The sequence below is a fragment of the Mustelus asterias genome, chromosome 8, assembly GCF_964213995.1.
Source record: "Mustelus asterias chromosome 8, sMusAst1.hap1.1, whole genome shotgun sequence".
Lineage (NCBI taxonomy): Eukaryota > Metazoa > Chordata > Chondrichthyes > Carcharhiniformes > Triakidae > Mustelus > Mustelus asterias.
The window spans coordinates 76,526,841-76,553,076 of NC_135808.1; the positions used below are offsets into that span (position 1 = coordinate 76,526,841).

General features: G+C 43.9%; 1 protein-coding gene across 1 annotated transcript in view; it reads left to right on the forward strand.

Annotated features, from left to right (window-relative positions):
* Positions 1 to 26,015, forward strand: part of LOC144497750 (zinc finger protein GLIS3-like) — a 212,917-nt gene extending 186,902 nt beyond the window's left edge. Inside the window, exons 7-9 of the mRNA XM_078219188.1 lie at positions 14,406 to 14,584; positions 25,403 to 25,573; positions 25,906 to 26,015. Coding sequence (XP_078075314.1) covers positions 14,406 to 14,584; positions 25,403 to 25,573; positions 25,906 to 26,015 — 460 coding nt within the window. The remainder of the gene's footprint in view (positions 1 to 14,405; positions 14,585 to 25,402; positions 25,574 to 25,905) is intronic.
* The last annotated feature ends 221 nt before the right edge of the window (positions 26,016 to 26,236 follow it).

Here is a 26,236-nt window from a genome sequence, read left to right on the forward strand (position 1 = left end):
AAAGAAAATTACAGCACAGGAATAGGCCCTTCAGCCCTCCAAGCTTGCACCGACCATGCTGCCCGATTGAACTAAAACCCCCTACCCTTCCGGGGACCGTATCCCTCTGATCCCATTCTATTCATGTATTTGTCAAGATATGAATGTCACTACTGTATACGCTTCCACTATCTCCCCCAGCAGCGAGTTCCAGGCACCCGCCACCCTCTGTGTAAAAAACTTGCCTTGTACATCTCCTTTAAAACTTGCCCCTCGCACCTTAAACCTATGCCCCCTAGTAATTGATTCTTCCAACCTGGGAAAAAGCTTCTGACTATCCACTCTGTCCATACCCCTCATAATCTTGTAGACTTCTATCAGGTCACCCCTCAACCTCCGTCATTCTAGTGAGAACAAACCAAGTTTCTCCAACCTCTTCTCATAGCTAATGCCCTCCATACCAGGCAACATCCTGGTAAATCTTTTCTGTAACCTCTCCAAAACCTCCACATCCTTCTGGTAGTGTGGCGACCAGAATTGAACACTATATTCTAAGTGCGGCCTAACTAAGGTTCTATAAAGCTGCAACATGACTTGCCAATTTTTAAACTCAATGCCCCGGCCAATGAAGGCAAGCATGCCGTATGTCTTCTTGACTACCTTCTCCACCTGCGTTGTCACTTTCAGTGACCTGTGAACCTGTACACCCAGATCCCTCTGCCTATCAATACTCTTAAGGGTTCTGCCATTTACTGTATATTTCCTATCTGTATTAGACCTTCCAAAATGCATTACCTCACATTTGTTCAGATTAAACCCCATCTTCCATCTCTCCGCTCAAGTCTCCAACCGATCTTTGGCTTTGTCAACTGCCATGTATCTGAACTGAAAAGGATTCCACTCCCTCAACTTACAGCTAGTGCGTGACCATAGATATTGCTAATATCTGTTTATCCCACAGCCATGTTCACAGCTGTTGGCAACGTAATCTTTGCCCTCCCCTGGGTTGCAGTTGTGACTGCAGCATGTGTAAGATTTCAGTGAGGACTTCCTTCGTGAAGCATACACCTCTCAAACATGGATCTTCACCGAGATTAAGTTGGAGAATTACACCCATAGCATCCGGAATATACATGGCCTCCGATTGAGAATTTTTCTGCTTCCCTTCCATCTTCTAGCAGCTTGTCTTCCTCTGTGTGGCCACTACCCATTCTTCTTGTCACGCTGAATTCCAAGAGAAAAGTCTATTTTTACACAGGTTTCTGGAAACAAGTTTCAGGTCAGCAGAAAATACTTCAGCACCTACCACACCACTTCCTGTAAACTTTTAAAACTTGAAACACTATGGAAGGCATCTAAATGTGTAGAATTATTGCAATGGACAGAAATAAATCAACCAGCAACTAAACTTTAATCCCTTTAAATAAAGCTGGCGGGGAGGGGGGTCCTTCCTGCTGCTTTATATCATGTTTAGCTGTGTGAGGTTAACAGAAGGCATTAGTGGAGTGTGGAGTTCCAATATGGCAGCACAGGCATTAAATCAACACTGTACACTTAGTAACTTCATTATCTGCCTAATTTGTATATTTCTGGTGGACATTGAAGTACGCAAGCACACACAAACATAGATCCCAGCAGGCTTCAAGTATGAAGAGCATGCATATGCATGGGTGCCATTTTGGAACCCTAAGTGGTCTTGTATCATCCAAGCATCAATAAATACGTTCTTAGTCCTATTTCTGTACTCTCAGGCCTCTCATGTTCTGGAGTAGATTTGGAAATGCTACATTGAGAATCTTATTTATATCATTCATATTTTAATTATTTTATGTTGCCCCTTTTGTAAATATGAGGGTGCCTAAAGATTTAACTTTCAGGAGATCAAATTTGGAAATGCAACAAGAAACCTTTCCTAATACTTTAGAAAATGCTTTTGGATATAAACAGTTTTCTGAGAACAGGATAAAACTAGTACTAACTATCCTTTTTGATAAATATCTAGCTTCACTAATTTTCTCAAAGATTGATGCCTGTAATTGAGCAACTGTTAAGCAATATATCTACCCCCAAAAAATCTATATTTACACAGTCCCTTATCACATTGAAATGTTCAAAATTTGAATTATTCTAAAGTTCCATGACCATAATACAGAAAATGTTGCCAGATAACAAATTGGACAAGGAGTCTTTAAATCTTTAAAATAATCTTTAAATCCAACTCTTTATACAAGTCCTAAGATTTCAAATATTGACAGGTACACAGTCTAGCAAAGAACTGAAGATATAAATACTGAAAGGAAATTGTAATCCAGTCTTGGTTGAAACCAAGATTAACTGTACAATTTCTTTGTTGAATATAAATACTGACTGGCCTATCTCCCCCCTACAATTTACAGATGTTTAAAACCCAAGCTTATCAATGAGCCATTACTTTGACAATTTTTATTTTCCATGATATTTTTTCAACCTTAGTGCTGTCCAAGCTTCTTTCATCTGGGTTTTTCAAACAAAAAACTGGAGATACGTTCCATGGCTAAGTCACATTACATATTTTTGCAGTACTTAAGTTTATATAAATTATTCACAGTAGAGTCAAAACTTTTTTTTGTTTTATTTCTGCTGCCTAAGTGAAGGTTGTTACTCTGTGGGAATGGATCACTTTCCCGTTTCAGGCATCCACTGTACAAAGTACTTGAGGTCAGATATCCACCACGTGTATTGTAACAGAGAAAAACACCTGTGTTACATTTCAATTTCCCATACATTGTGCACCTTCTCAGTGAAATTGCCGAAAAAGAGGTTGATTTTGTACTGCCAGTGCACCTTGAAGAAAAAAGTACTTGAGCCTTTTCATTATGAAGTGGTGTGTCCTGAGAATGAAAGGATAGTATGCTATTTGAGGCAAGTTGTTGGCTCCTATAGAGGGAGCTTTGCTTGTCATTTATAGCTGATCTAACATGTATTGATGCTGATATTAGATGCCTAAGTTGGAAAAGAGTTTTGTTCCTCAGCAGTGACATCCCTTACATTGAAGAGGACAAGATTTACCCTTAAAGTTACAAACTTAAACAAAAGTTACTTTCACCATTCTCTTCTTCATATTTACTCAGGCCATGCACCAGCCATGTCCTTGAGAGTGGATAGGTAACCTGCTCCCACACTTACAACATCATCAGCAGGAGATGCTTGAGGCGAGGCTAGTGATGAATCTCCCCCTCCTTATGGGGAAGTGTCTTTTGAAAACTCAGCCATTGGGACAAATGCCATGAATTTCCTTAGCCACTGCACCAGGAATTCCATGTAATAAGCACTCAAGCACAAAATATGATGGGAACATTTAGTGCAAAATCCTTACTCCTTTTTGCAACTGTTGAAAATTTTGCCAGATATAGGGCTGGGTGCATAATATGTCCACACACGTGGATACTTTAGCTTCTTAAAAAAGTAATGATTTTTTAAGTTTACCAGACAGGAATTATGGGCCAACATACAATGTGACAAAGGGTCCTTGGGAAGCTTTAGAGATTTACCAAAATGGTTCCAGGGTTAAGGAAATTTAGCTACGAGTTTGGGTTGGAGAAGCTGGGGTTATTCTCTTTGGAGCAAAGGACATTGCGGGGAGATTTGATAGAGGTGTACAAAATTATAACAGGTTTGGATGAGGTAGACAAGGAAAAACTTTTCCCCTTAGGAATTGGTGGAAGCAGAGATAATCAATGATTTCAAAAGGAAATTGGATGGATACTTGAAGGAAATAAACTTGCAGGGTTACGGGGATCAAGCTGAGGAATGTAACTGAATGGATTGCTACATGAATGATCTCCTTCTTTGGTGTGAAATACTTTGAAGCACAAAAACTGCTTTCTTCTTCCCATACCCAAGGTGGAGACCCTATTGTTGCCAGAACCGAGCACCAACCCCACCAAAACTATTGAAAAACCCCAACCCAGAGAAATGGATCAGGTGCATAAGTTGTGAATTGGTAGAAATACTGCCCAATCATTTGTGTCATGGCAGAGTAGAACAGGTTTGGAACGAAATTCAGAGGTAGCATGGTCTAGAGCATGGAAAGAAGTCAAACCTGCATCTTATATTGATGTTTTAATGCCACACATCAATTACTAGCCTTTTCATTATTTACAAGAGAGACAAAACTTTAAGATAGTAACATGAATAATGAAGGAAAGACAGCCTTTGAACATAGTCTTTGGAATGTTTTACTTCAACACCCCCAATTATGTGATTGATCTGGGCTTTGGATTAGTCGAAATTGATTTGGAAATGGGAAATTCTGATCACAGGGTGCATGTTCTGCTTTAAGAGCTTTCCGAATTTCAAGATGGTGTCGCTATTTACTTGGAGACAAAGGGATTTCCTACACTTGCTGGTTTTGGCATGCTGCACTACAGTAGCGATTGTGTTCAACTTTGGTAAAAAAAAAATCAACAGTGGCTGCCTGGATCAACTACCTAGAGTTCTTTTGTTCAGTGTTTTACTTTGAAGTCGCCAATTCATCAAATCCTGCCTTTTGCTTTCTCTCAGCTGAGTTTCGAAGTTGCAATTCTACAGGATTATTTAATTTTTTTTTTCCATTTTGGGATGAGCTTGGGAACCATGGGTTCAAGTGCTAATTTGGGAGTTGGGTTTTAATGACGGGTTTTTTTCCATCTGCAACCTGATGCACTAGATGTTTGGCTTTTGGGAGACGTGGGTTACCCTTTGAAGAGATAACTCATGACGCCAGTGAAGGCCCCTAGAACAGATGAGACAGGAACTATATTGATAGCCACGAAACCACCAGGGCCATAGCAGACAATTGGTCTGTTAAAGGAAAGCTTCCGCTGCCTGGATAGATCAGCAGGAGCATTGTGGTATATGCCAGAGTTTCACTCATGGTTGTTGTGCGCTGCTATTTAGAAACGGCTGTCCTGAAGAGATGCAAGTTGTAGACATTCCTCTGATGATGACGGCAAAGAGGAGGAGAGGGAACCCCTGACAGAGAGGTGCAAGGCTCTGCATGGATGACTGTTACACAAAGGATGCCTTGCTAATACAGGGATTGCAATAGGGCAGGATTTCTCAGCCTCAAACCTGCATATATTACCTGTGTCTCAATGTCATTCCATCTAGAATGTGAGCTCACTGGGAATGTCTGATCCTTCAGCACACTCACCATTTTGATTCCTTTGACACTGTTGCATCTTGACCAATATTCACTACTGACAAATGTGACAATACTGTGCCTTTAAGAAATGTATTTTATGTCATGTTTCTGGTGAAGGATATGTTCACGCTTCAGCTTTGATTACGGTGCCGATTGTGTGCAGTCGGCAGCTCACATGCAAAAATATATTGCTCCTAATTATTGGAATGTTTGTTTTAATCTGGGCTAATGTATTATTGTTATTCTTAGAGTTGTTCCCTGGGGTTTCTGAGTAGGGTTTGATTAGGTTGATTGAGAAGAAGAAAATCATGAGTGGGTGAAGCTAGGCTAACAGAGAGGAAAAAAGCAGGCAATTGCTGTTTGAATTTGAACGGAGCAGCAGCGCTTCTCTCTCTGGGAATTGAAGTCTGGGACCTGCTGAAAGAGGCATCTCTCTGCAGAAGTCTGCAAAAGGCAAGAGGGGTTTTCTCCCTCTCTCCCTTTGGAGTATACCGTCCGAGAGTCAGAAGACAGGTGTCTCTCTGTATCTTTGTCCAGAGGTGTTAAAACACTAAAAGACTAGCAACTCAAGTAAGCCTGTGTGTTTTTGCTTACTGATTCTGAAGAGGAGTTTATGTTTATGATGGATATTGCTTAAATTGGAACTAATGGAGATAACTAACAGTTAAGAATTATACCTTGTCATGTTTAAGTATTTCAATTGTTAAAAGCTATGCTAATTCTTTTTGTCATAGTTAAACTGTATTGTTAAATAAAGTTTAAATAAAAACTTCTTCGTGGGACAATAGAATCACACCTGGAGTGAAACACCTTATGCTCACACTAATTCCAAAATCAAAAACAGTTGGGGTCTAGGCTAACTTCATAATCTACTTTGGAGTTTCTGCTCTGGTCCCTAACAAAAGTCAAGAATATTTTCCCAAGAAAATCCTTAGATCTCTTAAAGAATGCATGAACCTCTGTGCAAAAGATAGTGCATTGAAGGCTTATGAGCATCTTGCCTATGGCATATCTAATGTTCACATCTACAAAATGCACCCATGTGACCTGCTTTGTGATGAGTGTAGAGTTTTCTTAATTTTTTTCCTTGTGCACTGTGCTCTCTCATCACTTGCTGCTACACTGGAGATTCTCTTGTCCCCTCTGGATGACTTTGGTGGTGTCCACTGTGCAGCTGATGCTTGAGGGCTCTGCCATGTTAGAAGACTCTTGCTGAGTCACAGGATTAGCTTCTGTTGCTGCGGCTGTGGATCGCTGTGCCTATGGCAGATGGACAGAGGAGAAGCTGCCCCCATCAGAAGTGCAGGAGCTGTTTATCATCTGCCATGCGGACTGATTACTCTTCCTTGCCTTTCCATGAGGTCTCAGGAGCTGGCTCAGTATCCAGGCTCCCAGTCCCCCTGGTTATGGACCCCTGAGCTCAGAGCCTGGGTGATGATGGTGTACAGGTCAGAGTGTATACCCAAAATAACATCTAAAACATGGTAGGTTTGTCTCTTCAGGACAGTTGCCAGTCTGTCCATGGAGGACGTTTGGCGCTCCAAAGAGGTGATCGCAGTCCACATGGCCTGGATGGATATCGTCACAGTCTGGGCCAGAGTATGCAGCCTCTTTTATAATTGCCAAATCTTTACCCACCTTGCGCTGGACATCCAGCATCTGTCGCCTCTTGGACAACTTCAGAGGCTCATCATCTGAGTCAGACTCAGTTTCTGGATCACCCCCAAGTGCTCCACCAACTGCCCAAGGCCTACTTCTCCACACTCTCCAGCAGTTGCATGTGCAACTGTGAACTGCCCTTACCAGATTGTGTTTGCCCTTATCCTGACATGCTAATCCCTGCTGAGGTACCAGGAGCTATGCTAGTGCCTTGTGCTGGTAGAAGATGTGATGCTGGATCTTCCGAGCGTGGTTCTTCTTCCTCTGAGGTAACTGTCAGTCCCACTGGCTGGCAGGGTCAGCGGAAGAAGGTTCATCCGCGCGAGACACACAGAAAAAAGGGCATTTATTGGCATTTCAGAGCTTTCATTGGGTATGCAAGGTCACAATGTTCAACACCATAAGCAGCATGTGGATTATGAGATATGACATCTTGCAACCATTAAAACACACTTGTAGCAAGCAATGTTTCTACCAGGAGGCTTCCCTGCCTTTGAACACATAAACTAATATTAACATAAGCTATCCAGCCCCAGGCCTTCCTCTGATCTCACCGGTGCTGATGGAGCAAGTCCATTCCTTGGATGACAGCAGCAGAACCTTGTCCTCCTGAAGCATGCGGATGGCTAGACTGGACACTCCAGTTTCAGTTCTTTCATAGGCATTTTCCTGAATGAGGTGTAACATCTCAGGTAATGCAATTTCATCATGCCTCCAAGAGAGGAATATGTGATCTACACAGTGGTTGGCAGCCAAGACGTTGTGTACTTTCCTCAAGTCTTAGGCCTTCCCTCATTATATATTTAAAAGGGATGCAAGTTGCTGTAAGAGCTGATCACATGATTTGGGTGGTTTGCAGAGGCTGCTGTTTTACTTTCAGTTTGTACTCTGTGCAATGCAGAGAACGTTGCTTTCAAGAAACTTGTTGTGGGTCTGAATCTACATGTGCAAACCACATTATTTTCTTTTTTGTTAAAACCTACAACCCCTATACTCCAAAGAGAGAGGGGAGAAAACCCTTCTTGCCTTTTGCAGACTTCTGCAGAGAAATACCTCTTTTAACAGGCTTCAATTTCCACAGAGAGAGAGAAGAGCTGTGGCACCGTTCAAATTCAAACAGCAACTGCCTGCTTTTTTCCTCTCCGTTAGCCTAGCTTCACCCATTCATGATTTTCTTCTTCTCAATCAACCTAATCAAACCCTACTCAAAAACCCCAGGGAACAACTCTACGAATAACAATAATACATTAGCCCAGATTAAAACAAACACTCCAATAATTAGGAGCAATGTACTTTCAGCATGCGAGCTGCCGACTGCACACAATCGGCACCCTAACAGTTAGGACATTACACCCTCGCCTTTGGGACCACAAAGGCACCTCCACAGAGGCAATGGGGCTACGAACAGTTATATTGGTGCAGATCCTAACTTCATATGCATAGTCAGGTTTAATGCCATCTGTGTTCATTGGTAACAACACTTAACTCAAAGCCTCTTCAGAATTGAATACACCTTTCAGAATAACAACTTACTCAAACAGTGCCTGGTATTTTTTCAGAAAACAAACATTTCCTTTTGACTTTGAATTTCACAAAATTGCAGGGTCACCTGACACTGCTGGGACTAGATTGGCCAGTAGCTCTCTGAAGCGGAACCGCCTCCCGAGTAAGGGGTGGAAATCCCAGCTCCAATTAAAGCTCCTAGGAGCACTTAATGGCTGCAGGGTAGCTAATATCGGTGACAATGTGTTTGCCATTGACTCTGTTTGGTGGAAAGGGAAATCCCAACATCTTAAGTGACCTGGCGCACGTAGTTTTCAGCATGATTATTGCTCTGAACATGATTTGGTGTTCTAACAGAAATGTAGAGACGAGGAAAAGATCCAGCAATTGTGAATTTGTATATTACTAATTTGACTGAGAACTGAAGGTAAAGCCTGAATGAAAAATTGGATCATGCGCATCTATTTCTTGAAGACTAGATGTGCACCCAGAGCTCCAAAATGATGTTCAGGGTGTGTGTGTTCAGGTATGAGATTAATTGTGCCAGTACCATATTGGTGCAGGCAGTGGTGTGTGCATATTGAACATCTATCAGAAGTATTCAGATGAGGAAGATCACAATGTCAATAAATGTGCAATTCTAATTTGATGCCAGCAGTGCCTTTTGGACCTTTACGCTCCTGCTAACATCCTCTCTTAAATTCATCCAGCTAAATTCACATTCAGCAACAAGAAGGACCTCGCACCAATGCTATTTAAAGGGATTATCAACTACTTAGAGGATTAGTTGCTGGTTGATTTCTCCTCCCTGTAACTGTGATTCTACAAGTGTTTGGTGCTTTCTGTAATTGTTTCAAGTTGCAAAGGTCCACAGGGAGTGTAATGACAGTTGCTGATGGACATTTTGCTGACCTCAAGGTTTCTGCACGGACCAGTAACACTCAGTCATGGGTGCACAAATAGACTTTCCCCTTGGAATACAAGACATGGAGGATCAATAAAAGATAGGCAAAGTAGGAAAAGCTGTTGGAAGAGGGAGAGAAGGGCATTCAGTAGGAGGCCATATCCATCCAGTTGGTTCCAAAGAGAAATTCTCCTACTTGCAACTCAATGAGGAAAAATGTGTGAATTGTCCGTGCTTTAGTCAGGATATCCTTACTGAAATCTGCCACCTGCTGCAGCCACAAGTACAACTTCAGAGCAGCACAAGGGATGCACTGCTAGTAGCTGTGAAGGTGACGGCAGCAGTGAAGTTTTATGCATCAGGCTCTTCCGAGCTGCAAGTATTTACAATGTCTCACAGTTTACCATCTACTGTTCCTTAAAGAATGTCATGAGGCTGTCCATTCATTAAAAGCTAATTATATTTCATTCTCTTTTCAACGTCAAGCAGGCAGAGTGAGCATATGACTTTGTTAGGATTACAGATTTACCTATCATGCAGGGTGCCATTGACTGCATATGCATCACCTTGTGGACACCACCTGCCAACTCTGCCCTATGCTAGAACCGGAAGAGATCTTAGTCCTTCGGTGTCAGCTGGCGTGCGACCACAGGCAGTGAATTATGCAGCTGAATGCTTGCTATCCTTGCAGCAGTCAAGGTACCTTCATTCTGCACAATCTACTGTACCAGCTGAATTTGAAACCATGACAAACCAAAAGAGTAGCTACTGAGACAAGTGATGACAAGTTTGATAACTGTGATATGCAACATGCATATAATGAAAGCCATGTTGCCAAGTGAAATGTCTCAGAGCAGACCACAGGTGTGCTAAAATGATAGACCAGATCTTCTGGTCAGCAGTGATGCCACAGCAGTTGCAATGAATAGTTCATAAATTCATAAGATATAGGAACAGCATTAGGCCATTCGGCCCATCAAATCCACTCTGCCATTCGATCATGGTTGATACGCTCTTCATCCCCATTTTCCTGCCTTCCCCCCATAACCTTTCAACCCATTGCCAATTAAAAATGTGTCTAATAATGCACCTTGCCCTATTTTTCCCCATTGCAGCTGGGACTTCCTGTCCCGGAGTGAGACTGCATTGCAGGGATCCGTGAGTTGGACTATATCGCCGTTCCTTTGCAGTCGCTGGAATTCCCTCCCTAATGGCATTGTGGGTCAACCCAGAACACATGGATTGCAGCATTTCAAGAAGGCGGCTCACCACCACCTTCTCAAGGGCAACTAAGGATGGGGAATAAATGCTGACCAGCCAGCGACGCCCATGTCCCATGATTGAATAAAAAAAATACTCCCAAGAGTTAAGACTTGAAATAAATTGAGAAAACAAAATAGCACTATCGGTCTCCAGTGAGCTTCAGGAAATTGCTGCATTTGCATAGTAAATGTGAATTAAACTTGCTGCAGAAAATTAGTACTTAACATAAGGATCCAAAATAATGAGAATTATGTTTTCAAAATACCACTCAACCTAGTGGCCCGCAGAAGAAATAATTGAAACCGTGGTTTAATTCCTACAAGTAGGAAACTGCTTAGAGATTTTAAACTTTTAAAACAAGTTTTCCTTACTTTTTCTGTCTCTTTGCTCTATTTTTCTTAATCCAATCTTCCCCTTTCCATATTTCCTTTTACTTTAATCTACCATGTTTCTTATCTGTCATTTTCTCAGTTTCATTGGTAAGGAGGTAACCTGTAGCCCTGTTGTTCATAAAGATCCCAAGTGGCCCATTCAAGATGCTGGAAAAACGTTACAGCTCACATTTCCAGCAACTTGCAGTGCAGAAATTTTTCATGCTAAGAGGTGAGGAAAAAACAATCTGATCAGTGAAGCACACTGCAAATGCCCTTCTCCAGCAAATTCTGAGCTATTATGGTCAATAGTAATAAACTTAGTTACTGTGCAAGTTTGAGTTTTGTACCCTCCCTCAGACTGGGTTTCGAGACACCTGCTACTAATCTGTGAGTGGATGAGATAGATTAAAAACATCTAACGTTCTGTTGTTGCTGAAGGTCAAAACATCAGTGCAGAACTTTGAAGGACAGATTGTTCTGCACTTGTCTGTCCCAGTGACAGGAGCTGTGCATCCTATGTCCAGTGCCTGTGTGCATGTGTGCCTTAAAAAGTGGTGAAAGCAAGCCCAGGACACCACTGCCTTAAATACAGAAACATAGAGAAGAAGTGCAGGAGTAGGTCTTTCGGCCCTTTGAGCCTGCACCACCATTCAAAATGATCATGGTTGATCATGCACTTTCAGTATCCCACTCCTGCTTTCTCTCCATACCCCTTGATCCCTTTAGCCACAAGGGCCACGTCCAGCTCCCTCATGAACATATCTAACGAGTTGGTCCCAACAATTTTCTAAGGTAGAGAATTCCACAGGTTCACAACTCTGAGTGAAGAAGTTCTTCCTCATCTCAATCCTGAATGACTTACCCCTTATTCTTAGACTGTGACCCCTAGTTCTGCACTTCCCCAACATCGGGAACATTCTTCCCACATGTAGCCTGTCCAGTCCCATGAGGATTTTATATGTTTCTGTGAAATCCCATCTCATTCTTCTAAATTCCAGTGAGTCCAAGCCCAGTCGATCCAGTCTCTCTTTATACGTCATCCTGCCATTCCAGCAATCAGTCTGGTGAACCTTCGCTGGACTCCCTCAATAGCAAGAATGTCCTTCCTCAGACTAGGAGACCAAAACTGCACACAATACTCAAGGTGTGGCCTCAGCAAGGCCCGGTTTAACTGCAGCAAGCCATCCTTACTCCTAATTCTCAAATCCTCTTGCGATGACGGCCAGCATGCCATTAGCTTTCCTCACCACCTGTTGTACCTGCATGCCAACCTTCAGCGAAATCCAGGTCACGGTGCACTTCCCCTTTTCCTAAACTGCCACCATTCAGATAATAATCTTCCTTCCTGTTTTTGCCACCAAAGTGGATAACCTCACATTTACCCACATTATATTGCATTTGCCAAGTATTTGCCCACTCAGCCAGCCTGTCCAAGTCACCCTGCAGCCTTTTAGCATCCTCCTTACAGCACACACTGCCACTCAGCTTAGTGTGGTCTGCAAATTTGGAGATATTGCATTCAATTCCTTCATCCAAATCATTAATGTATATTGTGAATAGCTGGGGTCCCAGCACTGAACCTTGTAGTACACCACTTGTCACTGCTTGCCACTCTGAAAAGGACCCATTTATTCCCACTCTCTCCTGCCAACAAGTCTGCCAACAAGTTCTCTATCCATATCAATATATTATCCCCATACCATGAGCTTTAATTTTGCTCACTAATCTCTTGTGTGGGATCTTATCAAGAGCCTTTTGAAAGTCCAGATACACAACATCCACCAGTTCACCCTTGTCCACTCTACTGGTCACATCCTCAAAAAATTCCAGAAGATTTGTCAAGCACTATTTCCCTTTAGTGAATCCGTGCTGACTTAGACCTATCCTGTCACCACTTTCCAAATGCTCAGTTATTACATCCTTAATAATTGACTCCACCATTCCCCGTTTCCTCTCGCCCTCCTTTTTTAAAAAGTGGGGTTACATTAGCTACCCTCCAATTCACTGGAACTCTTCCAGAATCTAAAGCATGCTGGAAAATGATCCCCAATGCATCCACCATTTCTAGGGCCACTTCCTTGAGTACTCTGGGGTGCAGAGCATCAGCCCCTGGGGACTTATCAGGTTTTATTCCCAACAATTTCCTCAATACAATTTCCTGACTAATAAGGATTTCCTTCAGTTCCTCCTTCATGCTAGACCCTCTGTCCCCTAGTATTTGTGGAGGGTTATTTGTGTCCTCCTTAATGAATACAGATCCAAAGTATTTGATCAACTGGTCTGCAATCTCTTTGTTGCCCTTTATGAATTCACCTGCTTCTAACTGTAAGGGACCTACATTTGTCTTCACCAGTGTTTTTCTCTTCACATATCTATGGAAGCTTTTGTAGTCAGTTTTTATGGTTTCTATAAGCCTACTCTAGTATTCCATTTCCCCTTCAGAATTAAACCCTTTGTCCTCCTCTGCTGGATTTTAAATTTTTCCCAGTCCTCAGGCTTGCTGCTTTGTCGGGCCAATTTATATGCTTCCTCTTTGGCTTTAACACTATCCCCGATTTCCCTTGTTAGCCATGGATGAGCCACCTTCCCCATTTTACCCTGACACCAGACAAGGATGCACAGTTGTTGAAGTTCATCCATGTGTTCTTTAAATCTCTGCCATTGCCTATCCACTGTGAACCCCTTAAGTATCCTTTGCCAGTTTATCCTAGCCAATGCACATCTCATACTATCAAAGTTAGCTTTCCTCAAGTTCAGGACCCTCTTCTCAGACTCTCCATCTTAATGAAGAATTCTTTCATATTACTGTCACTCTTCCCCGAAGGATCTCGCACCACAAGGTTGCTAATTATTCTTCTATCATTAAACAATACCCAGTCAAGGATGGCCTGCTCTCTAGTTGGTTCCTTGACATATTGGTCAAGAAAACCATCCTTTATATATTCCAAGAATTCCTCCTCCATCACATTGCTACCAGTTTGTTGAGCCCAATCAATATGCAAATTGAAGTCACCCATGATAACTGCTGTACCCTTACTGCACGCATCTCTAATTTCCTGCTTGATGCCATCCCCAATCTCACTACTACGGTTTAGTCTGTACACAACCCCCACTAGTGTTTTTTGTCTTTTGGGGTTCCGCAGATCCCATACAGATTCCACATCGTCCAGGCCAATGTCCTTCCTTACTATTGCATTAATTTCCTCTTTAACCAGCAACGCTATCCCATCCCCCCTTTCCTTTCCGCTTATCTTTCCGAAATATTGAATACCTCTGGATATAGAGTTCCCATCCCTAGTCACCCTGGAGCCAGGTCTCCATGATCCCAATTACATCATATCCGTTAATGACTGTCTGTGCATGAAGTTCAGCATGACAATTGTACAGTTTTGTTCAGCTCCCCTAAAATCAAATATCGGAAATGATTTGCGCCCACCAACCAAAAGGCTCCAAACTTGTGGAGCCTCAGGAAGCTGGAGCTTATTATTTGTGGTTTTAGAAACATGGAATGAATGCTCTTGTAAGGTTACATTGCTAAAATACACTTATTTCCTTGCAGGCCCGGACCAGTTGTTCTTCCTTTTTCTTCTCTGGTCAGTCCAAGGAAAATGTTAGCGCCAGCACTGCTGCAGAGGCATGGTCCTCACTCACCTCAATCATCCAACAACCAGCTCAGCGGAGGGCACCACAAGTCCTACCCACTCTTTCAAAATCAGCTGATGCAACCCCTTCAAGCAGGTACTTTGAAATAATTTTTGGGAGATCACAGAAGAAATCTAAAACATGGAACATTAGATGCAAGCACTGATGGTTAAGTTTAAAATTTTAGTGCTATAAGAAGTAAATGTCACTTTAGTAAACTAAATCAGAATTATCATGTGTGACAAACGTTTTTAATGAATTCTTATAGATGGCAGAAATTTGATATTAAATTTAAAAATTTAATGGCGTGAATAGCACGGTTTGGTGTGGTATTAAGTCATAAAAGCAAAGGAGTTCCAAATGGATTCTAGCCAGTTTGGCTGTGGCAATGACGCAAATGGTCTCAGCTATTTCATGAGGGAAGAGTTAAAACAACGAGAGATTCGATTCATGATCAATGCATACTGAGTTTTCCATTAGGATAGGATGGCCTTGTGGTGAAGCTGCCCTCAATCAAATAGCCTACTGACACTATATCGTCACATATCAACAGTGATTCAATAAGCTATGTTCAAGTAGCTGTTGCCTGTGAAATTGTACCACAGCATGAGACAATATTTGCAGGAGAGGAGAGAGAAAACTGGGAGGTGCAGAAGAGCTGAGGAAACTTTGGCCATATATGGTAACAAGCCAATAAAACAAACACAGAAATGAAGTTACCACAAATGGTTTTGGCATTTCCAGGGATGGGAAAGGGAGAAGTCTGCCAGGTGCCTGATGTTGATCATGAAGCAGTAGCCTCAGAATTGAAGACATAAGGTGATGCAGGATTGGGCTTCCTAAATGTCGAATAATGTCTTGACACTTATCTAGGCTCATACTTCAAGAATGGTCATCAACTGGACAAATTACCAATGGGCTGCTAGTGGTTGTAAGTAAAACCCAGCTAGAATCAGCATCTTAGAAAAGCAGGGAATCTTCAAAACAAAACCTTGGGCGGAATTCTCTCCAAATATTTCTAAGTGTCATAACAGTGAGAAAACAGGAGCGAATAGAGCCAGTCTTTTCGGCGTGCTACACTGCAATCCTCCTACACTTAGTGCACTGAAAGAGCCATCACGTGAATAACGCCATTACTGAGTCTCCGGGCGTGTGACCCACCCGAAGTGGCCACAGCCGTGCGCCGTTAACAAGGGAGAGTTGCTTTTAAACTTTCCCGCTGCACTCACAGTCACCATTTACAGTAGGCCATCCTTTACCCACAGGAGGGAAGACGACCCAGGAGCAGAAACTCAGGGACTTCTGGCACATAACTACAGAGAGCGGAAGACGACGGGTGGTGGAACCCACGAACTGTGGCTCCTGTCCCCCTTTGAGGAATGAGCAATGAATCTCACAGGGGAGCCACTTGACAGGGCTGTGAGCGACTGTGATGTCCACAAATCCTTCAGCCATTTAGACCTTCCTCAATTAAGTGTCAACTCGGCCAGATATCTGTCCCCCCCAGCACTTACCTACGTGTCTTCTCTTGCAGGAGCAATACGAGATGAGGCTGGACCCTCAGGAGTCAGCCACCCCTGCGTAACCCGCAACAACATCTTAGAGAAAAGCATCAAGGAAACCACCAACCAGGGGTCAGAGGCATCACCCGCACAGAGAGACACCTCAGTGGGTGCAATTACCAGAGAGGCTTTACGGTCACTTTCTGATGAGGGCCACACAGCTGCTGATACACATAGGTGGAGGCGGTAATGTCTGAGGAATAGGGCAGGCGGAGGCCTGCTGGATCCAGGGAAACATCTGGCCCCAGTCAGATGCCTGGCTGCTGAAAAAGGTTCTCACAGACCTTTGGGGATGCAGAAGCAGAGCTAGGGGCTGCAGGATGGGGTTTGGAGACATTCCAGCAACTGCAAGGCTGTTTGGAGAAGTCGAACAAACTTCAGGTGAAGGAGATGGTGTTTGCATTGCATGGTACCCAGACTGACACTGCAAGGGTGGCAGCTGCGGCGGAAGCAGTAGCCTTGGGTGGCAGGGTTAAAGGCATGGCTGAAGGCCTCGAGACCTAGGCCCAGACTCAGAGGGCACTTGCTGAGGGGCTCCAGAGCTTGGTCCAGACTCACATGGCCATCGCTGAGGGCTCACACACCACGGAACAGACAATGTTGGGCATCCAGTACTGGCAGTGCCAAGTAACACAGAGGCTTCTGGACTTAACTTCAGCTCCCCTGCCATCCCATGGAATGTCCCATGGGCCCACAAGCACCCAAAGGAGGAGGAAGTGCTGGAACCCATGCCTGGGCCTTCCACCCAAGAGACCCCGGCCATCCCTTGCTCTTCTGATTCCCACCTCCCTGACACCAGTGAATCTCTCGGCCAGCGGGCTGAACTGGATGCAAAGGCTGAGGCCCTGCATGTCCCAGTCCTCCAGGGGACGCCCGCCAAATGCATCAAAGGCCATGGCGTGCGGAACACAGCTGACCGCCTCCATCTCTGATGTGCATCCTGGGGAAATCACTTAACATAGTAGCAGGCCCTACAAGATGAAGATGTTATAGGGTCATCAAGAGGGCACAGGTAGTTAGAGATAGAATGCACTGTAAATAATAACAATTGAAGATTATTGCACTCCACAGCTGTGACTCCTTTGTTTGTGACCTGTCCTCCCCAGGGAGCTTCGTACCCTCATTCACACCCGTAGATGCATGGAGCACTGTACAGCGTGAGAGAAGCCCCTCAGCCCTCCCAGTCTGCACCGACAATAACTCCCACTGAAGTTGCCTGAATCCCATCTTCCAGTGCCTGTGCCATATACCTGGATGCCATGGTTCTCACAGTGCCCAGCCGAGTGCATAAGAATGGTCAGAGGTTTAATGGCCCCTCCAGATCCCTGCCACCCACTGGGTGCAGACTGTCCCCACAGATCCTCTGAGATCTCTGTCCTGCACCCTGAAACAGTGCCCCCTTGTCATAGCTCCCCACAACAGTCACTCCCTTTGCACCCCGACCACACCCCTCGTGATCCCATGCACCCCGACCACGTCCTATTTCAGCCCCCTCTGTAGTACAGGAAACAGTCCAACCGCCCACCCAACCCAGCTCCGGAGTATTGCACCACATGGTGGTGGCCCTGACCCTCACTCAGTCATGGGTCCGGGCGTCTGTGTGCAGCCACAGGACAAACAGGAGTCAGACTTCGGCAGCACCAGGGCAGCATCACAGCTTGCATCACAGTGAGCCATCATCACCCTCCTGCATAGATAAGTCACACGCTGACACGGCCAACCCAGGCCCATGGGGTGATGTCAGTGCGATCCTCGTAGAGGGAAGGGCGACTGCCCTGTTAGGAATTTTTAGGGGGGTTGGGGCGGCCTTTCAGGATCTCTTGGGAGGAGTAGGGTTGGAGTTGCCAGACACCACACCTCTTAGTGGCTGACTGTTACGGCAATGAGGGCCTCCCTTGCTCTCCTGACCATTGCTGCTGCCACTGGTCCAGCATCCTCATACTCCTCTTCAGCCTTGTCCTCCACACTGTCCTGGTCCACCTTCTCCACAGGGGCATCTGCTTGGTCCTCCTCTATGATGTTGCTTTGCTGCTGCGCCAGATTGTGGAGCACACAGCAGACCACTACGATGCAGGGGACCCTCTGGGGGCTATAGTGCAGGACTCTGTCAGAGGGATCCAAGCAGCGGAACTGGAACTTAAGGAGCCTGATGCACTGCTTGATGATGGACTGGGTGGCAGAGGGGGCCTCATTGTAGTGGGTTTCCGCCTCGGTCTCAGGTCTCTGCACTGGCATCATCAGCCATGACCTCATCGTTACCCCTTGTCCCCCACGAGTCATCCCAGAAGCCCAGAGCGCTCAAATACCCCGGGGATGTCTAAGTGTCCCAGGATGTAGCTGTTGTGCATTCTCCCTGGGAAGCATGCACACACCTCCAGGATGTTAGCGAGGTGGGTGCAAACAATCTGCACTTTCTGGGAGTGGAACCCTTCCTATTGATAAAGGGCACTCCCTGATTCCACAGTGCCCACAGGATGACATGTGTGCTGTCTATAGCCCCCTGAACCTGCAGGATGGTGGCAAAGCCTTCAGCCTGGGCTTCTTGTTGAGCCTGGCTCAGGTCAAAATGGATGTAGTGTCCAGCCCAGTGCACAGGGCATCCTTCACCTCCCAGCTGTACCTGTGGGCCAATGACTGCGAAATGCCACTTAGGACCCTGTTCGAACCCTGGAATGACTCCATGGTGTAGAAATTAAGGGCAGCTGTCACCTTAACTGACACCAGGATTGGTTGCCTTCCCCACCCACAAGATGCCAGGTCCACTTGGACATGGCACAGATGTCGCATGTGTTCTCACTGAGGCGGAGCCTTAAGCAGCACATGGTGTCCAGCAGCTCATGAAGGACATGTGTGTCCCGTAATGCTAAGGTTACCTTCTCCATTGTCTTCTGCCCTCGTCCTCAGACCAGTGTGTGCCTGGGCCCTAACCCCTAACAGCGGCCCCTTGTTGTACTGGTGTGGTCTCCGGCTGGGGTTGGCCGTACCATGGGCGGCGATGTTTGTTCAGCCAGCTCTGCTGGCTTGATTCCAATATTCGTTCCTGCTCTGGGTAGGGCGCGGGGTAAATGAGAGACAGTCTGTAAGGTTATCTATCTCAGGTCCCTCAGTCCCTCCAAGCACCCCGTGTCCCCATGCATTTGAACCCTGAAAACACTAACCATCCCCAGTGCCATGCAGAACCTGCATTGGCTGCCGACCGTTACCACATCATTGCCTCAGCAAGCACGCACACTGCCCCCTCATGGTCGCCAATGACATCCCACATGGCTGTACCCGCCCTTCACAAGATGTGGCATGCTGCCTTCTGCACCCCAGTACAATTGTGTGGTTGATGATGTATGCTGCAGATCTGTCCCCGTGGATGGCTGCCCCCACCCAGATTTGGACCAATACCACAGGCTAGTGGCGGCAGCACAAGTCAGACTGGATTCAGCACTCTGGTGCTCACATTGAGCATAAGTGTGACTATGGGAAGGTTCTCAATGAAGAACTCTTGCAGTATACACCTGTGTGTACCCACCTTGATGTTTTGTGCAAAGTGGCTTCCAGACATGGTGTCCAGGTCAGACCGACAGTAGGGAGGCACCCTCGTAACTTCCATGCAATGGGTGACCATTATAGGGAGCATCGCAGAGTTCCTGCAGTGTGGTGAGTTGTGTTACCACCTGCCGACCTCCCTTAATTGGGGCAACAGCTGCCAAGTGCTTGTGACTGTTAGTGGGGCCTGGGATGGAATGTCCGCACTAAACCACTGAGCCTTCCCAGCCAAGAGGTGGCAGGGTGGAAGGTGCAACATTAGTGGGATTTGAACTCCGCCTCACATGCAACCCCTGGGGGGTTTCTCAGCAGGCTGGGAGGATGCTCACCACAGAACCTCAAACCAACAACAACCCCCGAGCTAACGGCACCTGGCCCAGGCCAAGCCCCACCTGAGCTCCTGCACCCACGAGGGCACCATGCCTCACCCCTGCCCATCATGGCAGCGGCTGAACCACCTTTTTGCACCCTGAAATATGGTGCACAGTGGTACTTACCTCCTTGCCCTCCCTCGCAACTGTTGCACTGGAACCACACTTTAAAGGAGCAGCAGTGCTTTGTGCTGGTGTGATATCACGCTAGAGAGGTGGGTGCATTCTGGGGGTGGGGTGGGGTTGGGGGGGGGGGGGGCATCCCAATTTCGCTAATGAGATTGAAATGCAGTCAATCTTATGCTAATTAGCCTCGCGCCCTTTCTCGGTGAAAATGGGTGCAAAATGGTTTGCGCCATTAGAAAGGAGCCGGGAGAATTGCAAACTGCTTTGCACTGGGCGCAAAATGGATTTTTAGCCTTGCATGCTATACTTCAGAATCGGTGTAATGTACTAACGGTGCAGCGAGGTCAAAGAATCCCCAGTGTCTTAAAATTTTACTGGGTGCTTTACTTCACCTTCCAATTGTTTAATTGTATTAATTTAAAATCTTTTTCCTGGTCACAGTTCAAAGCATCTAATGTGAAATTCCCCCAAGGTAAACTAAAACCACAAAGGGTAAAAGAATGGAGAATGGCTTTCAGCTCCCATTCTTACTGTTAAAAAATCAGGATTAGTTAACAGTTTGTGTCAGATGAATGAGTCTTAAAATAAATGTTCATAAACCACAAAAGGAAGTGAAGTTACCCATTATCCAGCAGGAAATCAATAGTCAGAAGTGGTTTCTCAGATAATAAAGAAGGTATTATTGGACAGGCCTTATTGATGTTTGTAAGAGAGAGAAAGAAAGGCTGAGTCTCTATGCTCACTTTTCTACATTCAATTTAATTACTGATGGTATTTCCTTGTATGTCATTAAAACGTGGTTTTGTCATTCAAGATTCAAACGCTGCTTGTTAAAACATTGAAGGAATTTTCAGCTAATCCACCAGTAATTATCTACCAGTGGTCTCGCCAATGGGACTACTCATGTGTAAAGAATTAATTTAAAAGTAAAGTCCAATAACATGGAAAAGATTAAATTATGGCATAAAAACTATGCATCAGTGCAGGCATGTGGGATGATAATCTTAAATTACAAGTGACTATTCAAAGATTGCATTATCTAGCTATCAGTAATATGCAACAAATGATTGTGGTCACAACTGTTAGTGCATACTGGGTGTTTATGTGGTCCATGTTGAATGTGTTTCTGCATATGTTGTTCCCTTTATCCCTTATGCAAGCATTTTAATCAAATATAAGAGTGTACTTAATTCTTACAAAATGCACTATTCATAAACATGTTCTTAGTGTGGTCTCATATTTATGTACACATTTCCATTTCCGCTTCAGAGATCCTGATCTTTTCTGAGTAAGGTTTCATGGGTTGATGACATGCCTCAGGTATCTCATTTGAGTGGTTATTCTTCATGTGTGACCCCAGATAGTAATTGTAAGTGTTCAACAGTTATATCAAGCCCTGATCATGTCTTCACCTGAGAATTCAGAGGAGGTTGCTGGATAACATTCAACAACAACTTGTATTTATGCAGCACATTTAAAGTAGTAAAACATCCCAAGGCACTTCACAGGAATATTGTGAAAATAATTAGATAAAGTGATAGTAAGACAGGTGATCAAAATCTGAATTAAAAATATAGGTTTTAAGGAGCATCTTAATAAAGGAGAGAAGCGAGAGAGGTTTAAAGAGGGACTTCCAGAGCTGTGTGTCTAGACAGCCAGGGACACCAATGCTGGAACAATGAAAATTGGAGATGTGCAAGAGGTTAGAACTTGAGGAGTTCAGGAGTGCAGGTATCTTGAAGGTAGGGCTGCTAGAGCTTACAGAGTTAGTAATGGAAAAAATTGAAATTTAGACTGAGAATTTTAAATTGTGACATTAGAATAGTCAAGTCTAGAGATCGCAAAAGGCACGAATGAGGATTTCAGCAGATGAGCTGCGGAAGGGGTGATAATGGTCAATGGAGGTGGAAGTAGGCAGTTTAGTGATGGAGAGGATTTATGGAAATTCAACACAAGATCAGATAGGATGCCAAGATTGTGAATGGTTTGATTCAGTGTCAGAAAATGACCAGTGAGAAGGATGAGTCAGCATCTAAGGCAGTGGTTCCCAACCTTTTATATGTGCATACCTTTATATTATGATAAAAATTGAAGCACACCTCCTATTTTTTTATTTTCCCATAATTGTTTTCAGTTTTTTTAAGTCTGCATTTCTCAAAATGAAAGTTCATAAATGAAGGAAATACTGTGAGCAGCAACTTACTGGCAATGTTGATATGACACCTAGGCCTGCTTCTGTAAGCAGTCTCTCTTGATCCAGGGAGGAACTGATAACAGGGCAACTCACATATCTTGCTCTACATAAGCGAGTGTTGAGAATGCCAATTCACACAGACAGGTTGTGAGAAAGGGTAAGAGTATTCCTGTAGTGTGATTTGAAATAGATGGATATCTTCACGCCGCAAGCAACCAAAATGTGTCCAGAAACTTTAGATTTAATGTATGATCCATCCTGAGCTCTGTGAATTCCTCTTGTTCATTTAATAACAATATTTTTGATGATTCAAAACAAAGTGAACTAAATGGATCACATACCCAGTCAAAGTCTTCCATACTGGTGGAGGGGAAGCAGCATAACTTCTTTTGTAGTGTTTTAAGATGTGTGGATATGATGTTGAGTATGGTTTTGACAGCAGGATTTGCTGATGCCAGCTTGAATATCTCAAGTCAACCCACTTGCCAATTTTTCCTGCCAAAGGGCCAGTTTTGATCTGAAGTCTTGATGTTTATCTGTAGCAGTCAGAATGTTCTCGTTTTCCCCTGCATTTTAACATTCTGCTCATTCAGATGGCTGATATAAAAGATGTGCAAGCTTAGCACACCAACAATCATCACATATTAAAGCTTTGTGTGGCAATTCATGCTGAGCCAAGAACTTTTTCAGCGTGTTAAGGAATCAAACATGAAAGGGGACCTTTCCCTGAGACAGCCATCGCACTTCTGTATGCATGAGTAAACCCTGAAACTTGGCTCCCATCTCTTCACACAAAATAGTAAACAAGCGTGATTTCAAAGGATGTGATTCACATAATTCATGATTTTTACTGATTGATCTAATACTGTAGTTAACTCACATGGCATTCTTTTTGGCACTGAGGGCTTCACGGTGCAGGATACAATGGCTGACTTGGATTTCAGGATTCTGTTCTTTCACTAATCTTTTGACCTTTCCCACCAAGGACGCTGCTCCATCAGCGCAGATGCTATTGCACTTGGTCGAGACAAGATTGATTTTCTCCACATAAGCAGTTGTGACATGCAAAATTTCCCCTCTGGTCGCATGACTAGGCAATTCTTTGCAAAAGAAGAATCCTCTTTGTTAGAATCCCCATCAACATACCTGACATTGGCTAAGAGCTGGCAATGTCCACAAATATCTGTGGTGTCAATCTGCAGGGTGAATTTTTCACTCATTTCTAACTTCTGAAGCACCTGTTCAATATCAACTGATATTTTGTCAATACGCCATTTGATTGTCTTATCAGAAAGAGGAACTTTGTCAATTTCTTTGACAGTAACAGCTCCCAATATTGCTCTCACAATACCTTTGCATGCCAGCAGAATTAAGGTTTTGACAATGATGTGTGGCTCTTCGATTTTTCTATGAGTTCGGCCACCAAGTAACTTGCCTACTTTTCATAATCTGAAACCTGTATTTGCTCTCTCTTGCTTTACGTTTTGTCCTCAGGTGCCTGAAGTCAATTCTTGCTGTAGAGTAAATGGTGTTTCATATTGAAATGGCACTTCAATTTACTTGGTAGCATTGTAGCGTTTGAGAGCATCTCCCTGCAAATTAGGCATTCTGGGCAAGGCAAGAGCATCAGCAGTCCATGAAAACCCAAAGACCAAGTAGTTGACGCTGTACTTTGTGTGTCTGAATCTCACTTTTTTCTCCTCAGGTTCTATTCTTATGGCTGCATCTGAATCAGAAAGGGTTTCATAACTTCTCTTTAAGAACTTATCCATGGCATACTGTGGTCAACCACACAGTAAATGCCCTCTAGCATCAACTTAAAGGCACAATTTCAGCTCTTCGGTCATACCAACCAGAACACTACTGCTGCAAAGTTGCGTCTTTGCCCCAAAATCTTGCAATACAAAGTTACTAACCTGGTTGCCTTCTTGGATCTTCAGGGCTTCTTTTGACATCTCTTTATCTACTATGGCTTTCCCTGAGCCCACTTCACTTATGGTCTGGTCCACGCAACCCTCTCTCCAATTGGAGCCTGTTTCTCCTTTTCTTATCTTTTTTGGTTCCTGTTTCATGTCTCTGTCTTCTTTGCTTACAGGGAACTTTGTTTTTCCCTTTACCTGTCCTCTCTCCTGTTATTTCGGCCTCTCCCTGTCTCCCTCTCTTCTCCCAGGATTTTTGTACCTATTTTGAGTTTGCACTTTTTGCGCAGGCGCATGGGTCCTTCAGCTTGGTGGTCGGCATCTCCAAGTTCTGAGGAACCTCAGGTCTCTTGCAGATGCGCCGGTTGGGAACAGGCTACGCAGTTTGGATTTCTTATATTGATCAGGCACATGTGCATGACAACACAGAAAATCTAAACTGTACATGTGGCCCTTCCTCGGCTAGTGCATGTGCGGTTCGGATTATCAACATTAAAAAAACCTCCATGTGCGACCCTTTCTTGGCTGGCATATGCACAGGACCATTGAGACTTGGAAATACAGGCCACAGAGCTGAAGACGAAGGATAGTTTCAATTTATATACGTGAATTTTGAATCTTATTTCGCCGCACACCGCCTTCAAAGCATACCATTATGCTGTTGGACACTGGTTGGCAACCATTGGTCTCAGGAACAGTTTGTGGCAGAGTCTGAAAACAACAGTCTTCCTAATATTTAATTAGAAATATTTTTTGTTCATGTAATACTGGATGTTGAACAAGCAGTGAGATAAATCAGTGGAGTGGCTGAGAGCAGTGATGATGACGTAGAGCTGGGCATCATCAACATGAATATGGAATTATTTTTTAATATGATATCACTGAGAGGCAGCTTGTAGATGAGAAATAATAGGAGGCCAAGGTTGGATCCATGGGGAACTCCGATGATGACTGTGTGGGAGAGGGAAGAGAAACCATAGAGATTAAGAGCAAATAACCTGCTGATTTTTCCTTTCTCTAACCAAAGATTACTAGTATACTGCATCTGTGTCCCCTTTTTTTAATGGTCTTAACATAACTCACTGATGATTTGTCATTTACAGCAAAATAAAAAATTTAATTTAGATTCCTTATGGATATGAATTATAACCTGTGAAATAAGCATGCCGATTGATCATAGTGCTACAACTATTCTTTATTTCCAGGTTACCAAGGAAGCTTTCACACCGTGCAGAACACCTTCCAGTATGGTGATTCGTTTAGAACAATGGAGCACACAGCTATTCACAACTCCCTTTCAGCAGATGATTCTCACTGCCCCAGTCCAGCTCGGCAAAATGGCTACCATTCATTCATTGCACATGCCAGTCTATCAGGTAAACAGTCAAGAGTAGGATAGATTCCTGTATTTGTGACTGTTACAATCTCTGTAGATATTGATAATTTTTTAAAAGTTCAAAGTTGATGGCTAAAAGGATCACATGACAAAATTTCAAGTTTTAAAACTTTCACTATAACACAAACTAAAAGCAACATTAATCAAAAACTATTTTTGTTGGCAACTTATATTCTAAACTAAAGAAAAGATTCCCGATTTAATATTTAAAACAACCAAAAACGTCCCTCCCTTCTGTCCATTCTTCTAGAACTAGTCCAAAGTGATTCTTGGTTCCCAAGGGCTTGCTTCCTTTTTCTTTACCTTTCCCAGTCTTCTTAGCTTTTACAATGAGCTTTACCCCAGAAATTCCTCCTTCCAGCCAAAGCGAGGAGAATCTTCCAGTCCTATTTAATATCTCATTCTCTTCAATCGAAGCATGAACTCCTACCTGTAATCTTGTATGGTAAACCATAGACACTTACTGCCTCTAGATCTCAGCTCTCCTTCTCTCTCTCTTAGATTCTCTGAGACTTAGATATTAATTTTTTTAAGAAAACACCCTGTGACCTGATCCTACATTGGCCTCCTATGGACTCTCCCCCTTTCAAAGCCTTTCTCCATAAGCAACACGAGTTACCTGGCCTTGTCTTCAGGTAGACAT